General features: G+C 53.4%; 4 protein-coding genes across 4 annotated transcripts; 2 read left to right on the top strand and 2 right to left on the bottom strand.

Moving 5' to 3' along the window:
• Positions 1–1,113: 1,113 nt before the first annotated feature.
• CPAR01_01595 (uncharacterized protein) lies at positions 1,114–2,166 on the bottom strand (the record flags this gene model as incomplete). Its single annotated transcript, XM_060485884.1, has 3 exons — positions 1,114–1,495; positions 1,556–1,975; positions 2,030–2,166. The coding sequence occupies 3 exons, from the start codon at positions 2,164–2,166 to the stop codon at positions 1,114–1,116; spliced, it is 939 nt and encodes a 312-aa protein (XP_060356741.1).
• A 1,544-nt stretch (positions 2,167–3,710) lies between these two features.
• Positions 3,711–5,298, top strand: CPAR01_01594 (TLC domain-containing protein; the record flags this gene model as incomplete). Its single annotated transcript, XM_060485883.1, has 4 exons — positions 3,711–3,861; positions 3,970–4,283; positions 4,345–4,632; positions 4,690–5,298. 4 exons carry the CDS (start codon positions 3,711–3,713, stop codon positions 5,296–5,298), a joined length of 1,362 nt encoding a protein of 453 aa, XP_060356740.1.
• Positions 5,299–6,451: 1,153 nt separating this feature from the next.
• Positions 6,452–7,678, top strand: CPAR01_01593 (TLC domain-containing protein; the record flags this gene model as incomplete). Its single annotated transcript, XM_060485882.1, has 1 exon — positions 6,452–7,678. One exon carries the CDS (start codon positions 6,452–6,454, stop codon positions 7,676–7,678), a length of 1,227 nt encoding a protein of 408 aa, XP_060356739.1.
• A 385-nt stretch (positions 7,679–8,063) lies between these two features.
• Positions 8,064–20,172, bottom strand: CPAR01_01592 (beta-ketoacyl synthase domain-containing protein; the record flags this gene model as incomplete). Its single annotated transcript, XM_060485881.1, has 5 exons — positions 8,064–11,026; positions 11,090–12,823; positions 12,885–13,588; positions 13,642–19,669; positions 19,719–20,172. The coding sequence occupies 5 exons, from the start codon at positions 20,170–20,172 to the stop codon at positions 8,064–8,066; spliced, it is 11,883 nt and encodes a 3,960-aa protein (XP_060356738.1).
• Between the last annotated feature and the right edge of the window lie 902 nt (positions 20,173–21,074).

Raw genomic sequence — 21,074 nt, 5'->3', positions numbered from 1 at the left:
AATTTAGACACGACTCTCGGTGACAATGTACACACAACCTACTATTTTATATCCAACTGCCACGGAGTTAGCAACGGGAATATCATCCAGATGCTATTCTACTAAGTCTCTAAATTGGCATATCCGCTATCATTCGGTATCATCTCAGGTCACGGAGTAGGTCATAACACCGGGCTGCCTAACGATGTCAGATCACGAGAGCCCTGAATGTTAGACAAATTCCTCAAATGAGGAGACTTGCACAAAAACAGCACGTTGTCTTTCGATCTTGATTGACACCCCGTAACAGCAGGGTGTTGGGCAAGGGATCGCTATTTCATCTAAGGTACTCATCAATCGTCTGTTACCATCTTTCATTCCGCTTCATGTCGCGCTTAGGCGATTCTTTTGAGATTGAGTCTGCCCTCTTGTGCAGGGATCAATGCCGGGCAACTTCAGGCGCGTTCGTCCCCTTAGTCCTACCTCTAATCCTTACGACGCATATTATGCTGAGATGTGCATCTTGCCGCAGAAGGAAATCTGCGGCATCCAATCGACTATGCTCCAGTGCAAGACCGAGTAGGAAGCCTTGTCCCTCTCTATAGATACTTTCGTATCTGCTCCACCTCCCAAAAGCATCCTCGTGATGTTGGGTCGGTCACTGGGAATGAATTCTGTCAAAGATAGATAGATCTACCTAAGGAGTTTGGGTAGGTACATACCCTTTCGGAACCTATCGCTTGGGCACCCGTCAGCTGAGATACCGTGCCGAGATCGAAGCATCATTGTGGGAAACGTGCCACCACAATGCATTGAGTTCAAAGTTCTTTGCATAAGCCAAAGGAGTTCACGATTGTTTGGGCTGCCGTTTGCTGTGTAATTACACCGAGATGTCGTGGTAAAAGCAGTTGCTGTCAATAATATGAAGCACAATATCACTCGATAGTAACGCGATATAGTCCACTAAATGAACAAGAGTAACAACGAAGCCCGATGATACAATGCGCAGCCGCTCTCAGGTTCGATCTCAATGGGATTTCGTAGAGGGGCGTTTAACAGCCAGAAAGTATGCTCATATCCCGATCATTTCGATATCTCTACCCCATTAGTAGCACCTACAACCGTATGATTAGCCTAGACATGGATAGAAAGCCAGATTTCCATACCCAGAGCCGTTTTAATGCTGCCATAGATGGCAAACTGGCCAGCGGTGAGCCCACCAATCATAAACAGACGTGCCGGAAGCCCAGAAAATGAACCACGGAGTCCGAGCTCGCACGCAATCTTGTAAAGACGAAAGGCGGTACTTTCATCAGGCAATCCCTTTGTCTTGTTGATTTTGGACAACATGGTGTCAGCTGGTTGCGAGATGACAGCCGCGGCACAACCTGATAAGAGACCGGATCCCATGTTAATCATGAGCTGTGTAGTGCCGGTCTTGGAGTTAACGAGACGGGCGAAGAAAAACTCGGAAATCTTTTCGAATGAAACGAATTTTGTAACCGTGTAAGGAACTCTTTGCTGGTGTCAGTACGTGCAGCAACGCAGCCCAAGAAAGTAGTGAAACACAGCTTACTGTTTGAACAAGATTGGCCCAAATCCGGAGTATAATGCACCAACACCCTCATGCTTCAGAATCTTGCTAAAACCACCTACCAACCCGTTGGCGAAGCCAGGCACGGACACGAGTCGGATACGCGTAGCTTCCGCGGGACAAAGTGTGACAGCAGAACAACATTCAGCACAGGCTGCCGAAACGGAGTAGACTGCCGTACGATTTCTTCTAGCTTTCTCGATTCCAAAGATATCAATCGATTGTTTCTTGAAGAGTTCATACAGGCCGAACTTGACGCCTCCTTGGATAAAGTAGCCGGTGAATGTTGGGCCCAGACCCGTGAGTAGAGAACCGACACCTTCGTTGCGTATCAGTTGGCAGAAACCCGTGATCATACCGCGGTTATAGGTTGCTGGTTCAAGCTGGATCTTCGTCTTGACACTATGGTATTGTTATGAGTCTGGCATGCGAGAGTAAAGGTGATAACTGACGTACACATCGACGGGCGTGAAGACAGCGTGAGTTATGGAGCAACCCAAAGCACCAGCGAGCGCGAATCGAGCATACAAATCCAGTCCTTCTGACTTCTGCATGTTGGTTTGAGCCTGAATGGCAGGATATGCAGCAGCCATTGCGAATTTTCCGAGCGTGAAGGATCCGTCCCCAAGAGAAGCATGTGTGTAACGAGGTGAAACGATGAGGGAGAACATCATTAAGAAAAGAGTCTCATGGGACGCATGCTATGACTCGGCGGGTGATACCGGGTTGTCTCGGCGAGCATTGAACGCCGTATATTACTGTCGCCGATTCCCCGCTAGACCCCGACCGGGTACCTTTATCAGCGGCCGCACATAATACGGACAATCCGTGTCCATACAAGTCGGAAGAGATATCCAACAGGCGGTACGCATAATGTTTCCTTCTCCTCTTTCCCCGCTGTCGGCTTGTAGGATCATTGCTACAACAGCGTGGCCTCAATTCTAGGCATACCGCTTTCCTCCGGCCGACGAATCTTATCGGTCCCCGGGTTCCCGGAGGTGTGGATCCCCGAGGATCCGTCAGATGCAGCGAATCAAAATCCTTTCACTCGGTTCAGGTGGGTCGCAGCTCCGTGCGTCGCCTGATATTGCCCGGAGCTCTCGGTCGATATGCTTCCACAGCTGGAGGGGTTATCGGTGGCATATCGCAGTACACTATCATTTGCCGAAGCAAGCTGCATACGTTTTCATCGTGGTTTTTATATTCCCATTGCTAGCAGACTTTCGTGAACGCTCTGACCCCCCAAAGTATGCGATCTTCAGAGTCTATGAGCAGTAAGTAAGTCGGTGCTGAAGAGCAAGAACGATTGATCGGGTCCGAGAAGGTCAACGTATCGGCGCACGTCAGCTTTCTAGAGAAAATTTGAAAGACCGATATCTCTATGATTTTATCGAGACTTTTCCATCCAGTTGGTTCGGGTTCCCGCGGGCCTACGGATAGCTAAGCCTCAGGATCCACCGGCGAATACAATCTGCGGACCTGGGGCGATGGAAGGATGACAAGCACCCATGTCAGCTTATCCTGATTGGTGCAGGGATGGCCTGATGCTGATTTCCCCTGAGTCTTGCATGCCCTGCATCTTCGTTTTTGCGGTCAATTGGCAATCGCGAATGTCATTGAGGAGTGGAAATCCAACACATAGGTCGCTGTGATGACTTGCAGTTTGCGAAAGGTACTTGGCATCCACCCTGATGGAAGCCTCTAAAGTTCAGCCCTATTGTTCCACGGGCGGCTTCAAGATGCAGACACACAGTTTGCCCTAGGGCAAACAAACTTGAAAGTTGGGAAATGCCTGAGATCTTAACGGCCGCCAGTTCCAAGATCCCGCCCGCCCAAATATGAACATCCCTGCATTCCCGCCGCCTTGTCTCACCGCCCCCTGCGAGGCGCGAAGAAAGGGTCCAACCTGCTCAGCTGGCAGCTTTGGTCTCGCCCTGTTGGGGGAAGGGGGCCGCTGGTAGAGAAATATTGTTACTGTTACTTCTTTAAGCGACTCGCGCTTACGGGCACTTTCTCAACAGTTTTGTCACACAACTTTTTGCTCGAGAAACATACCGTTTGATTCCTTTTCGCCTCGGCATCTTCTCGTGGAAAGCTGAGCTGAGCTGAGCTTCGCCTCGACTGCGTGACAAGGACCATGATCGAACCCACCACCGAGATCGCGCATACGAAGCGCGCTTCGCCTGTCGCATCCATGGCGCCCAGGCTTGCTCACTCACAAAAGTTAAAGACCATTGACACGAGCCGGAGGAAGAAGCTTGTCCAATGGCTCTTTGACAACCAGACAAGTACGTCGCGAAGAGTGTGGAGGGAAGCTGACCACATCTACCGATGCCGTGCATCACACCCATTCATCCTACGAGTCAATGCTGACCTGAAGTTCTCTAATTGAACAGACCTTGCCTTCCATACAACTGCCCCTCTACTCCTCACACACACCTGCATCCCCGCGGCACGTCCGTATACATCCAAGTTCATCAAACTCTCATACTACAACACGTTAACCGGCAAGTATGGCGCCGGCCACGACGACCTCTACTTTGTCGCATTCTGCGTGGTTCTCCTCATTGGCATCCGAGCCGCGCTGATGCGCCACGTTCTTGAGCCCCTCGGCCGGCATTGGGGCATATCGAAGAAGAAGGATGTCGCGAGGTTCTCAGAACAGGGCTCGATGCTCACGTACTACAGTGTCCTATGGCCAGTGGGAATGGTATAGTAGATTCGCATTCTCACCTCGTGGGCATGTCGTCAACTAACCGGCGAGTTCCTAGTACCTCTATTGCAAGGCGCCATACTACCTTAACATGAAGGAGCTGTGGAACAATTGGCCCCAGCGAGAGCTCGGCGGGTTGATGAAGGGATATATCATGGTACAATGGGCATACTGGGTCCAGCAGGTCATCTCAGTGAATATTGAGGCTCGGCGCAAGGACTACTGGGAGATGATTGTGCACCATGCCATCACCATCTCCCTCATTGCCGCATGCTACGCGTATCACCAAACCCGCGTTGGTCATCTCATCTTGGTCTTGATGGACGTCATTGAGTTGATCTTCCCTGTCAGTCCTCCTTGAAACAACGTCACGCACCAAACCACCTGCTAACGGTCACGACAGCTGGCCAAGTGCCTCAAATACATCGGTTTCACAACCCTCTGCGACGTTATCTTTGGCGTCTTCCTCTTGGTCTGGGTCTGGACGCGTCACGTATTCTACCTCATGACCTGTTGGAGCGTCTACTATGATCTGCCCCGATCTCTTAAAGAGCCATGCTTTCGAGGCGCTCCGGGCAACATTGAAGGCCCTTTTTCGGCACCTAAAGAGGGGTGGTCCCACCTTCTCGAACCGTTCAAGGACCCCGCGGGCACGGTATGCTTCACCGACGGCATTCGATACGGCTTCTTGACTTTTCTCCTTGCACTTGAGCTTGTCATCTGCGCGTGGTCATTCTTCATTATTCGTGTCTCAGTGAGAGTGCTCAAGGGGGCTCCCGCCGAGGATGTTAGGAGCGATGTTGATGACGAGGAAGAGGAGGAGGAGAAGATCGAGTATGAGGAGATCGAGGCCATTGAGGAGGATGTTGGCGTAGAGTCTATTGACCTAAAGGCTTGGGACAGGTCGCCTTCCCGGAAGGAGTCTTCGAGCTCCAGGGTGAGTGGCGTTAGGACGCACAGCGGCCGGAAGGAGTTGCTCAATAGAATCGGGTGCGAGAAACAGATTGATTGAGGGCTGTGGCGATGATACGCTACATTGGCTGGCCAAGACTCGCAGACACAATAGATATCAATGCTCCAATTCATGACTTACAACTTGCTAGATTCTACTCTGATACTCGTGCTATCCACCTACTCATATCATGGCACTCTAGTATGCCCATATCAAAGAGTAGCGATTCTCTCTTTCATTTTCCAGTTTGAACGATCGCCCTCCGCTACAATGGATAGTTCATATAACACCCCCCCAGAATGAGTAGTTTCAGAGAGGTCCTATCCCGCAGCAACATTGTCTTGGGGCGGTGTGCAGCTCCTGTCCCCTCATGAATCGGGACCGAGTGAGACCCGCTCCATTCGGAGCAATATGACGACATAAACACTCCGATTCGGAGGGTAAAAAACTCGTAAGCGTCTCAATTCTCCAGCTCGACCCTCTCCCCCTTTTCCATTCCTCAGCCTCCCGCAACAATTCTATTATCCGCCAGGGTCTGGTGGGGATGGCGAATGGCAGCCACCGTTGGAAACGTGGGTCCATATACTGTGATTGGAAGCTGCCGAGACATGGACATTCGCATGTTCACCGGACTCAGCTGAGAGGCTTCTCAACACAGAACTTCGGACTTCGCAAACTTAGATGCAGAATGCTCGCGGAGCTGAAACCAAAGCTTGTAAAAGGCGCGCTGTATGAACTGTACATATATCCCATAAATCTTCGATTACTATCAAAGGACTCCGTCCCCGTCCTCCAACGGGATAAAAGCTCAATTTTCCCCTTCTGGACTTCTGCTGACGCCCCCGTTTGATTAACTGTGTGCCACACACACCGACCAACAGTAGCCCCTGCATTAAGCTATCCCAAGACGGACAGCTCTCTAGTTGCGCCTGGCCTGCCTGTGTTGGGGACGCCCGCTCAAATTATTTGATCCCCTCACGATCTCGAGTCTTGCGATTCTTTTTCTTTGCGCATCGCGGAGGTGTGAGACGCGGAATTCTGAAGACAGACCTGCACCCAACCTTAAATGTCTTGATCAATTGGATCAATGATCGGAAGCTAAGGTGTCATTTGACAAGTCGAATTTACCATTAGCACGACGACCAAACGATCGCGACGACGAAGCAATCCACGAACTCCCGCCGAGACCCAAAATCCCACGATCTCTTACAACATGGGCGCGAACTACATGGAACTCCAGCCAGGCGCTCAGGTCCCGCCGCAAATGTTGAAGAGCCGCCAGACAAAAAGCTACTCGAAGCGCAAGAAGACAAGGGTATTCGCTCTCCTGCGCCGTCGGACCTGGGCGTTCCCCTTGTTCCTTACGATCGCGATCCTCTCTCTCTACGCCGTCAATCCGACCGACTCTAACCCGACGTACCACTTCATATTCCCCTCCTACAAGCTCGACGATGATAGCGTCGGGACAATTCAATATGGCAAGGGACCTTGGGACATCGCCTTCGTTGCCTTCTACACAATATTCCTCACCTTCACCCGTGAGGTCTGCATGCAAGAGCTCCTGACACCCCTCGCTCGCGTATGGGGGATCAAATCCCGCGCCAAGCGCGCACGCTTCGCGGAGAACATGTACACAGCACTCTACGTGACCGTCATCGGGCCCTGGGGTCTGCACGTCATGAGCCGTACGCCAGTATGGTATTTCGACACCCACGGGATGTATGAGGGCTTCCCGCACCGCACGCACGACGCTAGCTTCAAGTGCTACTACCTCCTACAGGCAGCGTTCTGGGCGCAGCAGGTGGTGGTGATGGTGCTGGGCTTGGAGCAGCGACGCAAGGACTTCCATGAGCTTGTCGCGCACCATGTCGTCACGGTTGCGCTCGTTGCGCTGAGTTATCGCTTCCATTTTGCGTACATGGGTATTGCGGTGTACATCACGCACGATATCAGCGATTTCTTCCTGGCAGTGTCAAAGTCGCTGAATTATCTCGACAACAAGCTTCAGGGGGTGTCATTTGGGGTGTGTATCGCAGTGTGGGTCTACCTCCGGCACTACATCAATCTGCGGATTCTCTATTCTGCGCTGCCTGGATCCGAGTTCAGTACCGTTGGGCCATATGAGCTGAACTGGGAGACTGAGCAGTATAAGTGTCCGCTGTCAAACTTCATCACCTTTGGCCTCTTGGCTTTGTTGCAGGCACTGAACCTGTTCTGGCTGTATTGCTTACTGCGCAGCGCTTACAAGTTTGTCTTCTTGGGGGTTGCCAAGGATGATAGATCGGAGGATGAGGAAGTTCCCACAGCTCAGCGGGTCGTTCAAAAGGAAGGACATGTAATGACAGCGTCGGATGTGTTATCCCACAGTCTTGATGAACCCAGGCCTCTATTATCGCAAGACTCTGTGCAGCAGAGAAGGCCTAGAAAGGCAACGACATAGTCGAGGTGGAGAGAACACTAGCAGTCAGACAGAGTAGACAATTAGCGCGAGACTGTTGAAGGTTCGCACAACATGGCATGGAAGTCTAAGTGAGCAGATGAAGTACGTATAGTTGTTGACCCCACTAAGGTTTGGCTATGTGATACCACGTTAGGCGGAAGTCGGTGAAACCGTAATTCGACTCAGTACTGGCCTAAAAGGGGGATGTTTTAATCTCGAGACTCACAATGATGATATGCTTACACCAAGTTGAAGGGAAGGCATGAATCTCAAAACATGGAAGACCTCTATTACATAATGGGTAGTGTGCAACAGTACGATGACACCAATGACGACGAAAAGCATCCGATACAACTAAAACTCCAAGTAAACTCCATGTAATGAATCATCGCCTTAGCAACTTCGGCAGATTCATCGGCTCTCCAGACCCCAGCGAACTCCGGAACACAGCAGCCATAGCAGGCGATAGGCCAATCTCCTCCGCGCGATCAATCCACTCATTTAGAACTAATGCCTCAACAGCTTCTCCCGTCTCAGTCTCCAAATGCTCTCTTATCTGGCTTACATCCAACTCCAAGTCGCCAGACTCGTGAATGTACACAACTTCATCCTCCTTAGACCCAGACATGACAGCACTCACCACCCCACTGGTGACCGTCTCCGGCTTCACCAAGTCGACAAAGCCGCTCAGACCCGGCGCGGCCGGCACGGCGCGTACGCGTCGTGAGTAATCGAGCATGTTCTGCAGGACATCAGCAGCCGGGTTCTCGCCGGTCCTGTCGGCCTCTGGACGCATGATGCTCGACGGACGATGAATGTAAATCGGCAGACCGGTTTGTCCGTGAATGTTCTCGAGGTATACCTCGCTGGCCCACTTAGATGCGACGTAGCCTTGTTGGCCGTCCGCCGGGGGCATGTGTTCGCGGACCGAGACTTCGGCCAGCTCCTTGAAGGGGGTGTACATGGCAACACCCGTGGTGGACACATAGTGCAGCGGGATCTGCCGGGGGCTGCACAGCCGGACGAGCTCTTGCGTTGCCCCGAGGTTTGCAGCGCGGAGAGAATGATAAGTCTTGAGATGCGAGACGTCCGCGCCGTTATGGATCACCGCATCGGCGGATTGGAAGATAACGAGGGCTGCTTCTTCCGTGAGACCGAGGCGAGGCAAGCTGAGGTCGCCTTCATAAAACTCTGCCTTTGGCCCGAGCTCAGAAAATAGTTCTTGGCGAGGTTGGTCCTTGGGGTTCCTAACCGCTATGCAAATGACCTTCTCAATGTTCTCGTTCTCGACAAGGGATCTGGCGAGGTATTGGCCAAGGAAACCAGTGACTCCGGTCAAGACAACAGTGCGAGGGAGCTTCGCAACAGGCTCGGCAGTGTCTCGCTCAGAAACTATATCTCCTGGCAGCAGAGCGGTTTCGATTGCCCAATCGATCTGCTCTTCGAGCGCCGCCTCAGTGTCGTTAATCCCGGGAAGAAGCCGGGCCATCGACCTCAGGGTGGTAGCTTGGAAAAGCTTGGGCAGTGCGATGAAGATGCCGAGATCCGCACGGATCCGACCCTGAAGCTCGATCAGGAGAAGAGAGTTACCTCCGATGGTAAAGAAATCGGAATCCGCCTCGATGTCATGCAGTCCAACCAGCTCTTCAGGGATCACAATTTCCCAGTAGCTCTGGAGTGTCTTCTCGGCCGTGGACAGTCTCTTGGACCCTTCGGAACCATCTCCACCATGCTCAGCGCGATGGAAAAGCCCCTGCGAGATAGGCAGGGAAGCGATGGCCCGTCTGTCGACCTTGCCAGCTACCGTTCTGGGAAGCGAGTCAATTGGTATAAGGGCCGAGGGGCACATGTTTCGTGCCAATGGCAATTCTGCGAGAAGCTTCTTGAGGAACTTGCTCGTAGAGCCGGTCAGGCTCTCGCCCGAGAAGACGACATGGACGACCATGAACTTGACCGACCCGTCAGAGGTGCTGCGGAGAGAGGCCACGGCATCGGCGAGAAGACCGTTGGAAGCTTGCACGACGGTATTCTCCACGTCCCTCAGATCAATACGCACACCATTGAGCTTGATCTCTGTGTCGTCTCCGATGCGTCCCTTCAAAACGAGGGTGCCATTGGGCTGCAGATATCCAACATCGCCTGTTCGGTACATGGTCGCCCATCCGCGCTTCAAATCGTCCTCGGTTGCGAAGGGATCCGGCAAGAAGGATGTCTGAGTCCGGTCCTCCATGTTCAAGTAGCCCTTGGCAACGCCAACACCACCGATGGCAATCTCACCAGTCTGACCAACTGGCTGAAGGTTCAGACTGGGGTCCAGAATATAAAACCGCTCATTGGCAGAGGCCACTCCAACGGGGATGGTTCCGTGATAGAATCCAGGCTCACGGTACGACAGCTCCATTTTGGTAGATCCACATGTTGTCTCTGTGGGGCCGTACACATTGAACAGTCGGAGGCCGTCGCGGTCCACCTCACGGAAGAGCTGCACAAGCGGCTCGGTGACGGCTTCTCCGGCGACTAACGCCAGGCGCCAGACAGAGGACCGCAATGTTGCCTGGTTTTCCCGCCTCAACCAACTCTTGTACTCAGTTGGAGTTGCGTAGGTGGCCGTCACACCTTGACTCTTGATAAGCTCGACCGTCGCGTGCGAGTCGGCGCGCAGAGTGTGAGACACCGTGTGCAGCTGGGCTCCCGCGCCGAGAGCCAGGAAGATTTGCGTCACGGATAGGTCGAAGCTCCAAGCGCTCTGCTGGAGAACGACATCATCTTGGTTCAGCTCGTAGGTCACCGCGCAGTGATCGAACTCGTGCTTCAAGCTGCTATGGCGTAAAATGACTCCCTTCGGGGTTCCTGTTGAGCCGCTGGTGTACAGAATGATGGCCGCTGCGTCCGGTTGAGCGAGGTTGGGAACCTCTTTCTCACCTAGCTCTTTCAAGGCTGACACGTTGACTATAGAAGTACCTCTCTCGAACTCCAGATTGGTTGCATCGTCTTTCGTCAAGTCGTGAACTAAGATTGAGGATGGCTGGCTGTCGCGCACGATCAGTGATAGTCTGGCGACTGGCGTGTTGACGTCAAGCGGGACATAGACAGCTCCGATTCTGAGGATCGCGAGGAGAGAAGGTATCCAACAGATTGATGGGTGCTGAAAGACAGCGACTCTGGAGCCGGGCTGCACACCTTGACGAAGGAGTTCCGATGCAATCGCGTTCGTCAGAGTGGAGAGCTTCGCATAGGTAATCGAGCCACTAGCGTCGTCGGTCACGGCAACTCTCTCCCTGACAGTCGGGAAGAAGCTGTCGAATCGATGAATGAGGGTTTCGGGCCAAGATGAGTTGAAAGTTGCGCCTGAATGGATGTTAGTAACCCGGTATGGTGCAGAGTCAAGATACCGCTCTTTGGTGAACTAACCGCGTCCCAATGCAAGAGCCTTCTGCAGAACAGCAGGTCTAAAGCGCCAAGTGCTGCCCACAGCTTGAGCCGGTGCGTTTGCGAACTCGCGAAGGATATCCTCGTATCCATGTTGCAAGATCTGCGCATCAGAGTCCGTGTACAGGGACTTCTGCAAGTTCAAGAGGATGCGCGTGTCACCAGTCGTGTTATTAATCACGGTGAAGGTAATATCATAGGGAAGCTCAGCCATCTCCTGCTTCATCATCGTCATCCGGCACCCGAGGAACATCTGGCCGTCTTCAAGGTCGTTCTCGGCATAATTCATGAATGCCTGTGCCAAAGGTGTATGAGTAGCCTGGCGTGAGATGCGGAGCTCGTTCAAGATGACCTCGAGTGGGATAGAGTTAGCAAGAACAGCGAAGCTCTTCTCCCTCGCCTCGTCCAGAGCACTAAGGAAGGGCTGTTCCGCGCTTGCGGCCATGCGCAGAGGCAGCATGTTGAGGAACGGGCCGATGCCAGTGCGCATACTATCGTCTCGCCGGCAGCTGTCTGCGATACCGATACAGACGTCGGTAGTGCCGAGGAACCTGTGCAGGAGTATCTTGAAAGCCGCGAGGTGGAAGTGGAAAGGTGTGGCACGATACTTCCTAGCTACCTGACGGATCTTTGCCGAGAGCTGCTTATCGATGCGGAAGTCAGGGATGCGGGAGGCGTAGCGCTCAAGAGGCTGTCGCTCAGAGATCTGGCTGCGATGGAGGGGTAGAGGATCCGGAATAGTGGCGAACTCGTGGCGCCAGAAGTTAATGGCCTTGTCCCACTCTCCGGATGAGTATTGTCTTTGCTGGTCGTCAGAGTAATCGAGGTATTGAAGAGGGTTCGGGTCGAGGGGATATCCGTTGTACAGTCGCTCCAGGTCGCTCATGACGGCGTCATTGCTGGCTCGATCGAAAAAGATGTGGTGAGAACTCATCAAAAGGTAGTGATCCCGTGGCGAGTATGAGAGTAGGATCGTCCGGCTGGTCTCGCCTCGGCTCAGATCGAAGGCATGGGCTCGGAGTGCTGCGTACTCATCGAAAAGTTCATTCTTAGTATAGATCCTCTTGTGCTCGAGGGTGAAAGACGGGGTCCTCATGACTCCTTGACTGGGCTGGCCGTCGCGCTCGCAGATGCAGCTACGCAACGACTCGTGGCGTTCTCCCAAGGCTCGAACGGCGCGGGAGAGATCGGGAATGCGCACTTCCCCGCTAAGATGAAGCATAACTGTGTTGTTCAGAGTGGTCTTGTCAGGCAAGAGTTCGTGCACGAACAAGAATACTGACTGGGTGTAAGACAAGCGCCCGAACCTTTCCAAATGAACTTCTTGAGGTCTTGCCTCTTTCTCCTCCTTGATTCCGAGATCGCCGTTGGCTACAGATGAGTTCTCTGTCTCGGGAGCAGTCGAAGGTGGTGTTCCAGACTTTTGGGATGACTCCTCAGAGGATGGTGATGTGTCCTCAGACTGAGAGGAGGAGAACAGCTTGGGTGCCAGCTCTTCGGGTATCTCTTCCACAGCGTGGTCGATGAGACCCTGGAGTGCTTCACCCTTGAGAATCCGAAGCGCGGGAATGTTGACCTGGAAGTTGTTGAGGAACCAAGAACGGATCCTGACGGCGATTAGAGAGTCGAGACCCAGCTCGTCGGTGCGAACGGCGGGTGTGATGGCATAGTCGTCGCTGAGATGGAGCATCTTGCGCATCTCGGCAATGAAAGATTCTAGTGTTGTGTTAGTCATTAACCTCACGGGAAGTGGAAACAGAAGTAGTTATGATCTCACCGGTGATTATCTTCTCAACATCATCTCTCGTGGTCGCAGTGGCCAATTGGTCCTTGATAGACGGACCAGCCTGCGTATTAGCCGCGTTCGTGTCTTCGACAGCGACCCTCTCCGTGAGACACGCGAACTGAGGATAGCTGTACCACTGCGGCCGGTTAGGCGCGTTGGCCGGCATCCGTCTCAGTCCGATGGAGATCTGCCACTCGGCGCCCGATTCAGGATGGCCATACTGAATGGCCTCTGCCAGTGTCTGGTGAACATCGTACTCAGAGATAGTCAAGAGACCTCGCTCAAAGGAGGGTCGAGTGAGGACATTGCCCTTCTCGCGGGTAATGTAACCTGTACCCATGATCAAGCCGAGCTCCACAACCGACGCGGGCAAGCCACGCTTGCGTCTTTGCTGCGCCATGCCGCTCATGAAGAGGTTGGCTGTGGTGTAACCTGCCTGGCCGGGATTACCTGCGACGGTAGCGACAGAGGAAAAGAAGATAAAGAAGTCCAGTGGCTCATCTCCTAAGATGCGATCAAGGTTTAGACTACCCTCGACCTTGGGACGGAGAACGCGGCTGAAATCTTCGAGTCCCATGTCGCGTAGCGACATATCAAGCAGAATCATGGCGCCTTGGTAGACACCGGCGATTGGAGGCAACGTGCTAGAGATCTCGCGATGTGCCTGCGAGAGGGCGTCGTAGTCGGTGAGGTCACTGCATTTCTCATGTTAGTCTATGCCTTCAATTTGGTATGACGGTCAGCTTACCATGCCACAATACGAACCACTCCGCCTCTCGCTTTTGTAATCTTAAGCCACGTCTCATCGACCTTCGGATTGCGACTAGTGATAACTAGGTACTTGGCGCCATTCCGAATCATCCAGTCTGCGATAGAGATTCCAAGATCGCCAGACAGTCCAACCAACCAATAAGTCCGATCAGCCTTGAACTGGGCAGTTGCGGGTTGAACAGTGATAGAAACAGAAGAGGCGTTCCAGTCGACAATGGTAAGGGCATCAGGAGTTCCCTTGACCGTCTCGAGATCTTGGACCCCGATCAGGCTAATTGCCGCATCATCCTGTGTACGGTTCTCAAGAGCTGAACCGGCATCGGTCGCTGCAGTTGCCAGTAGCTTGTTGACGTCGTCGGCAGACGCTCGGCTCATCTTTGCAGTTGCGGCAAATAGAGAAGACACATTGACAGCAGGGATACCGGCTGGAAGAGACGTAGACACTGGTGATAGGCCATCTTGTGCTGTAAAGTCGATATATCGGGAGATGTTGGGGGGGAGAAGCTCCCTGATCTGAGATTGGCGCATGTAACGTCCGACGTAGACAGCATCAGTGTGCTTCGCAATCTCTCGGGAAGACGTAGTGAAAGCCAAATTGATGCCAGCAAGCTTAGCATGTCTACTGAGTAGCTTCACTACCGCCTGAGGAACGTTATGAGCTAAGAGAGTGTCGCCTTCAGTGAGGGAGCCCGCAAGTGCTGGCATCAGAAGTTGCGCAGCGACATCTGCCAAAAACACCGCCGCAGACTCAGGTGCAACGGAACAAGCGACGAGGCACTTCTTGGATATGTTGACGACCGAGGCAACAGACTCGGAAAGTCCAACGTACCGAGTGCCGCTCGTTGCGCAGCTTCCCAGTACCAAGAATGCATCCCCACCGCCAGTCTTGATGGCATCCAAGCTGGAATGCGTCAGCTTCAAGGTGACTACGCTGCCATCGGAGAGGCCGCTGGCAAGAGAAGGCCGTTCGACAAGTATATGCCGGTCATCGACACTCTCAATAGCGATTTGAGAGGTCAGAGTCTGAGCGTCCTTCACAACCGTCCTGCGCGCCGAGTTGTAGCGATCATTGGCGGTGCTGACAGGTCTCATCCGGGGAACCAACTGGCGTCCGTCTGAGTCGATAACGATCTCAGACTCGACAGACCAAAGGGACTTGCGTTGGCTTTGATCTTGGACCGAACCGGACATTTGGAAGCGCAGGACAGACTCCACCAACGCTCTGGCGTCGACACGGTGCGCATCTTGGAAGTCGATGAACTGGTAACGGATCTCTGGAATCTCCCACAAGGCCGATCGGGCGAACCCGACACCCATGTTACCGAAGGGATTGTCGACCATGCGATCTTGAGTGATCCATGCGATAGACTTCTCAGATCCGAAGAGATGCTTGAGGCCAGCCCAACGAGCAGCTGTGATGTCTTTGAAGACGGGATGGTCGAGGTCCTCGAGAACAAGGATTGTAGCTTTCTCGTTAATTTCGACATCATCAAGTCTCTCCAGCGACTCAACCACCGTAATCTCATCGCAGAAAGCATGGATCAGCTTTCGAATGTCCTGCACCAAACGAGAAACACGCAAAGTGGCTCCTCCAATGATGAAGAGATGCTTGATGACAGCTTGTCCAACAAATAGCGATGGAGATGCCAAGAGAGGCTCCCGAATGAACTCGACCCAGTCATCAACAGCCTGCGAGACCATGACGGAATTGGGGAGAGACATGGCATCCTTGACGGGCGTCATGGTGTCGACTCCTGAGAACCCAGTCTTGCGCAGGATGGCATCCCACTTGGACTCAGAAACGCAAGCACCTAGGGTTCTGCCCTCCTCAATACCCTGCCACCATCCTGGCAGACATCCGAAGAGCGCGGTGCCACGGATGATGTCGGTATTTGTAACCTCGTAAAGAACAAGGTAACCACCAGGCTTCAGAAGCGATCGCACGCGGCGCACAGTCTGCTCAATGCTCTTGGTGGCATGTAGCACGAAGGAGGCAACGACAATATCATATGAATGCTCTTCGAAACCCTGAGTCTTCATATCCTGCTCAAGGTCCAGAACGCTGTACACCATGCGATCCTCGAATGCCTCAAACTCCGCCTCGGCCTTGTCGAAGAAGGCCGCCGAGACATCGGTGAACGTGTATGATGCGAAATTGTCGTCCACCCGCTTGAAAATCTCTCTAGTAGCCTGCCCGGTGCCGGCGCCGACCTCCAGAATCTTGCTCTCGGGATAGCGCTGGAGGATCTGCACGACAGTCTCAGCTAGGAGATCGGTGCCTCGGGTGATACTTCGGGCTTGAGCGTAGTAGTCGGCGAGCAGTCCGTTGTTCATTAAGTGCTCGAGCATGGTTGTCTCTCCCAGAATGGCTCGCGGCATCTGATCCCCGACAATATGCATGGCCTTGACCTCGGGTTGATCAGAGAACGGTTTGGACAGGGCTAAAATGTCTTCCAAAGTGTCATTGAGCCATTCCTTCTTGGCGTAGCGATGCTTGCCTTGCTGGACGAGCTTGTGAGTATGCGAAGCGAAAGATAAATAGGCGGCATTGTACGGGTCAGATCTCCCGGGGTGATCCTCTGGAATCTGGCCTTCCAGCTGTCGGAGGTAGAAGTAGCTGCCACGCTCTAGAATGACTGCCATCTCCTTGTCCTGAGCAGAGGCGTCGTAAGTGCCAGGGATGTCGGCATTGGGCTCAGAATGCACCCAGTGCGTAGCATAGAACTGCTGCTGATCATCTGCTGGGGAAGCAGGAGTGAAAGGGACAACGTGGAGTCCTTCCACCTGAACAGCAGTGAACTCTCCATCTTGGTCATGGATGTCGACATCGCCCTGGAATCCAGAGGTATCCGCAGACTCAGTGTCGTCGGCCATGGATGCGACGAATGGGACTTCAGCAGCGCCTGACCAGTGACGCCCACACAAGGAAGGGTTGATTCTGATCTTGTCAATGCGTGTCGGCAGATGTAGACTCCAAAGTCTGCCATCTTTAGGGTAGCTGAAGGTTAAGATTATGGAGTGGAAGGCTGCGTCCAAAACCGCGGGGTGGATGATGAGAACCTCGTCATCAGACTCAGGTGCTGTCAAGGCGAGAGAGCCAGACGCCTTGCCAAGCTTTCTCTTCAAGTCAGACAGAGCTTTGAAGGGACCGGTGTACCCGTAGCCGACATCGTTGAGGGAAGAGTACGCGAGCTCTGTATCGACGTCCACCATGTAAGGCTCGATCCGGGCAGTCGCGGGCAGCGTGTCACGAGACGCCTCTCCAAGTGAGACGGAGATTTCGCAACTTGCGACGAGCTGGAAGTCCTTGTGTGATCCTATACATGCCTCATACGTAAAGTGGGCTGTGATAGAAGCAGGGTCGTCGCGGATGATGTTGCTGATGACGGACCGAACCTCGATGCCAGACTCTTGCTCATCGTTTCCGAACACCAAAGCCTGATGAATCACCAAGTCGTTGATTTCCATGAGCTGAACCGGAGTCTCTTCCGCAAGGAAGGGAATGGTCTCAAACGCCGTGGCAGCGTACGCAGCTGCGGGGAAGACCGTCTGGCCTTGGATTCTGTGGTGGTGAACCCAGGGGAGATCATGAGGGCGCAAGATCGCCTTCCATGTGACCTGGTGTGCTGAGCTCTGGGGTTGCAAGTCTCCGAGAAGCTGGTGAACGGGTTGACTCCTTGTGCGCAGGTTCTTTGATAGGTTGGACTCGTGCCAATACCCTTGAGAGTGATTCCATTGATATGTTGGCAAATCAGATATGAAGTGGTGCTGCTTCGGTCCGCTAAGTGCAGATTCGTAGCGATCAAAGTCGATGATGAGGTTGTCAACGTGCGTCCACACATAACCAATTGCAGAGGAAACACTCTGGACTGCGTTGGTGTTGCGCTGGAGTAAGCCAGTATACGGGATTTCAACTTTTTTCTCCTTGAGCGTGTCAAGAACGGGACCCTTGAGAGCAGGGTGAGGGCCGACTTCAATGGCAGCGTCAAAAGGACCAAGTTGCATTGCCTTTTCGACTGCCTGCATGAAGAGCACTGGCGAGAGGAGGTTGTCGACCCAGTATGAGGCATCAAAACTGTTTGACGCGTCGAGAGACCGGTCCGGGTTGACACTGGAGACCCAAGTGCACTTGGAGTCAGATTGCTTCATCTGGATGGCGAAAGGCTTCATGGACTCGAGATACGGCTGGGAGCAAGGGACCATGTGGTGTGAGTGGTAAGCCTTGTCCACTCGCAGGCGTCGAACGAACTTGCTCTCGTCCTCGAAAATGTCAATCATCTCCTCAATTGCATCTTCGTCGCCAGAGATGGTGATGCTGGAGGAAGAGTTGCATGCGGCAACCTTGACTCTTCCTAAGAAGTAGTCATCGTTGCAGATAGATTCGGCGTCCTCCAAAGTCGTTCCGACCGCTAACATCGCACCTTGCACCCCCTCTGGACCTTCAGCCAAACGCGAATGAAGGCCACGGTAGTATGCGATGCGAATAGCGTCAATGGCAGAGAGGGCCCCAGCAGCAAAGGCTGCCCCAATCTCTCCAGAGGAGTGACCAACTACCGCAGCGAAGTTGATACCGCATTGACGAAGGAGCTCAACAAGGAGGACTTGAACAGCAGTGCACAGAGGTTGCGCAACTGACGCACTTCCAATCTGGCTCGTCTTCGCTTCAGCAAGCATTTGTTCTCTCAGAGTCCAAGGCGGGCGGTCCGTCTCAGGCAACTGCACCAAGGCATCATCCATGGTGGCTAGCAAGTCGGCGGCGTACTGGGAGGTCTCAACAAGCTCAGCACCCATGCGAGCCCACTGCGCGCCTTGGCCTGTGAACACACCCAACAGGCGAGCTTCCTTGGTGCTGGTTCCGGCAGCCTTGGAATCCAACTGGAAGTTACTATTGCCAATAATGCCCTTCAGGTTGGTCTGGAGTACCTCAATAGTTGACGCTGGTAGCGCCAGTCGCAAGGGAAGACGAGAGCGGCGTGATCGTAATGTCCACGAAAGGTCTGAAGGGCTAGTTTCGGGATTTTGCCCCAAGTACTCGACATGGGCGGCGAGACTAGACAGGAGCGATTGCTTTGACTGTGCGGAGAAGAGGAAAGGAGCGACGCTTTGGGTGTCAATGTCTTCCTTGGAACTGGACGCCTCATATCCCTCGAGAATGATGTGCGCGTTTGTACCACCAAACCCGAAGCTGTTCACGCTGGCTCGCCGGCTTTGACCCGGCGCAAGCTGTGGCCAAGGAGTAAGTTCCTGGGGAATCTCCAAGTTGCTGTAGAAAGGCAAAACGTTTGGATTGAGGGTTTCCAGCAGCATGTTCGGTGGTACATAGCCGTGCTTCATGGCTTGCACGACTTTGAGAATACCGGCTATACCGGCTGTGCTCTCCGTATGGCCGATGATGGTCTTAATGGAACCGACGAGCAGACGATCCGCGACAGGATCCCTGTTGCCGAAGAACGCGGTGTGCACGGCCTCGGCCTCGACTGGGTCACCTGCCGGCGTGCCGGTGCCGTGAGCTTCGAAATATTGGCACCGATCGGTGTCGGACTCCGGGTTGAGTCCTGCCTTGGCATAGGTCGCGCGGATAAGCGACGCCTGCGCTGCTGCACTGGGCATAGTAATGCCGCGACTACGACCATCTTGGTTCACGCCGGTCTCGCGAATAATGGCTTCGATATGATCTCCATCAGCTAGCGCGGCACTTAGCGTCTTGAGAACAACAGCGGCCACGCCGTCACCGCGGGCGTAGCCGTTAGCACCTTGGTCCCACATGCGAGAGCGACCATCGGGAGAAAGCATTTTCAGCTTGCTCTCGTGGATATAAGGCTCTGGACCGAGAAGAAGATTACTTCCGGCGGCTAATGCGACACGGACCTCTCCGGATCGCAGAGCCTGGACGGCTTGGTGCACCGCGACCAGACTGGAGGAGCAGGCAGTGTCCACAGTGAGTGAGGGTCCATGCCAGTCGAAGAAGTACGATATCCTGTTAGAAACGATACTCCGAGCGGTACCTAGGGCTGTTAGTAAAGTCTTCATTGTGTTAAAGGATGCAACTCTCACCTATTGCAAGGTACGTTGGGACGTGCTGCAAGTCTCGAAATTGCAGAGATTCGTAGTCGACATACATAACACCGACATAAACACCAGTGTTGGAGCCTTTGAGGCCTTCGATAGTCAAGCCAGCGCCTTCCAAGCCCTCGTAAACTGTCTCCAGAAGGAGGCGCTGCTGAGGGTCCATAGCTATTGCTTCCGGCGCTGTAATATTAAAGAATTGGGCGTCGAACTTGGCGACATCTTCTTGAAGTAGGTAGGAGTGCTTGACGTTGGCGTGACCGGGAAACTGAGAATCCTTGTGGTGAAATCCGCGAACGTCAAATCGACTGGGCGGAATCTCACAGAGTACGTCGCGCGGTTCTCGGAGCAGATCCCATAACTTGGAGGGCGAGCTGGCACCTCCTGGAAACCTGCAGCCGCTTCCGACAATCGCAATGGGCTCGTTCCCTTGTGAAGCCATGTTTGGGGAGGCCATACTAAGCGACTGGACGTGCTTAGAATAATGTGATCGGGACGGTTGACGAAACCTTCTAGAGAAGCCCCTTGATAATGATGGTAGACGATTGTTGGTATTGTACAATGTGGCAAGCTCAAGAGACGCTGTGTAATCCCCGCGTGATGCGTTCAAAGAACAAGAATAAGAGGCGCGATCTAAGCCGTCGTTTCCAAAGGTACTATTTGACCAACAATTGGACTCAGACTACAATAACTATGCCTCTCAAGCTTCAAATCTCCAGCTCGGGAACATATCACTTACCCGATTTGGATCCAGACCTTGAGGCAAATATTGAACAGGCAGTCGTTGGATTCGATCCCTATCACCTGTCATCGTAGAGCCCAGGCCCTGGATGCAAACTGGTCCCTGCAGCTCTGCCTTAGTGGGCTCCGAATCCGCGGTCAGGGCCAGCTTACACCCCCACGTCGGGAACAAGTGGGTTCGGCAGGATCAGCCCGGCAGGATCACGTCTTATGCCTCCGAAGGTGTGAGAAAGCCCTCCGAACGGCCTGATTAGGATCTTACGAGTACAACGTGGGGGCAAACCGATTGGCCAGAACCATTCTTCAGAAGGAATCCTTCAGACAGAGACCCGTAGACTTCGCTTTTGGGTAGTGAGAAGGCTGGGTTCTGTGCGAAAGAAGCCGATCACCGAGTCGGTGACTTTACCTGCGGATGTGGCGGCTGAGGCAGGTTCATCGCCACGTCTTTCACTTTGCTTGCACGCTTTAGGCTTCTAGGTCTATGGAATGCGCGGATGTCCGGTCTAGGGCTTTGTTCCTTACTCATCCGTGATGGAGACATGAAGTCTTACATGTAGTCGCCGCATTCTGTTAAACTTGGAATTGATCGGGCCGGGCTGTCAA

This window comes from Colletotrichum paranaense (assembly GCF_030867605.1).
Source record: "Colletotrichum paranaense strain IMI 384185 chromosome Unknown Scaffold_1.1, whole genome shotgun sequence".
NCBI lineage: Eukaryota > Fungi > Ascomycota > Sordariomycetes > Glomerellales > Glomerellaceae > Colletotrichum > Colletotrichum paranaense.
This window is presented reverse-complemented; position numbering and strand designations above follow the sequence as displayed.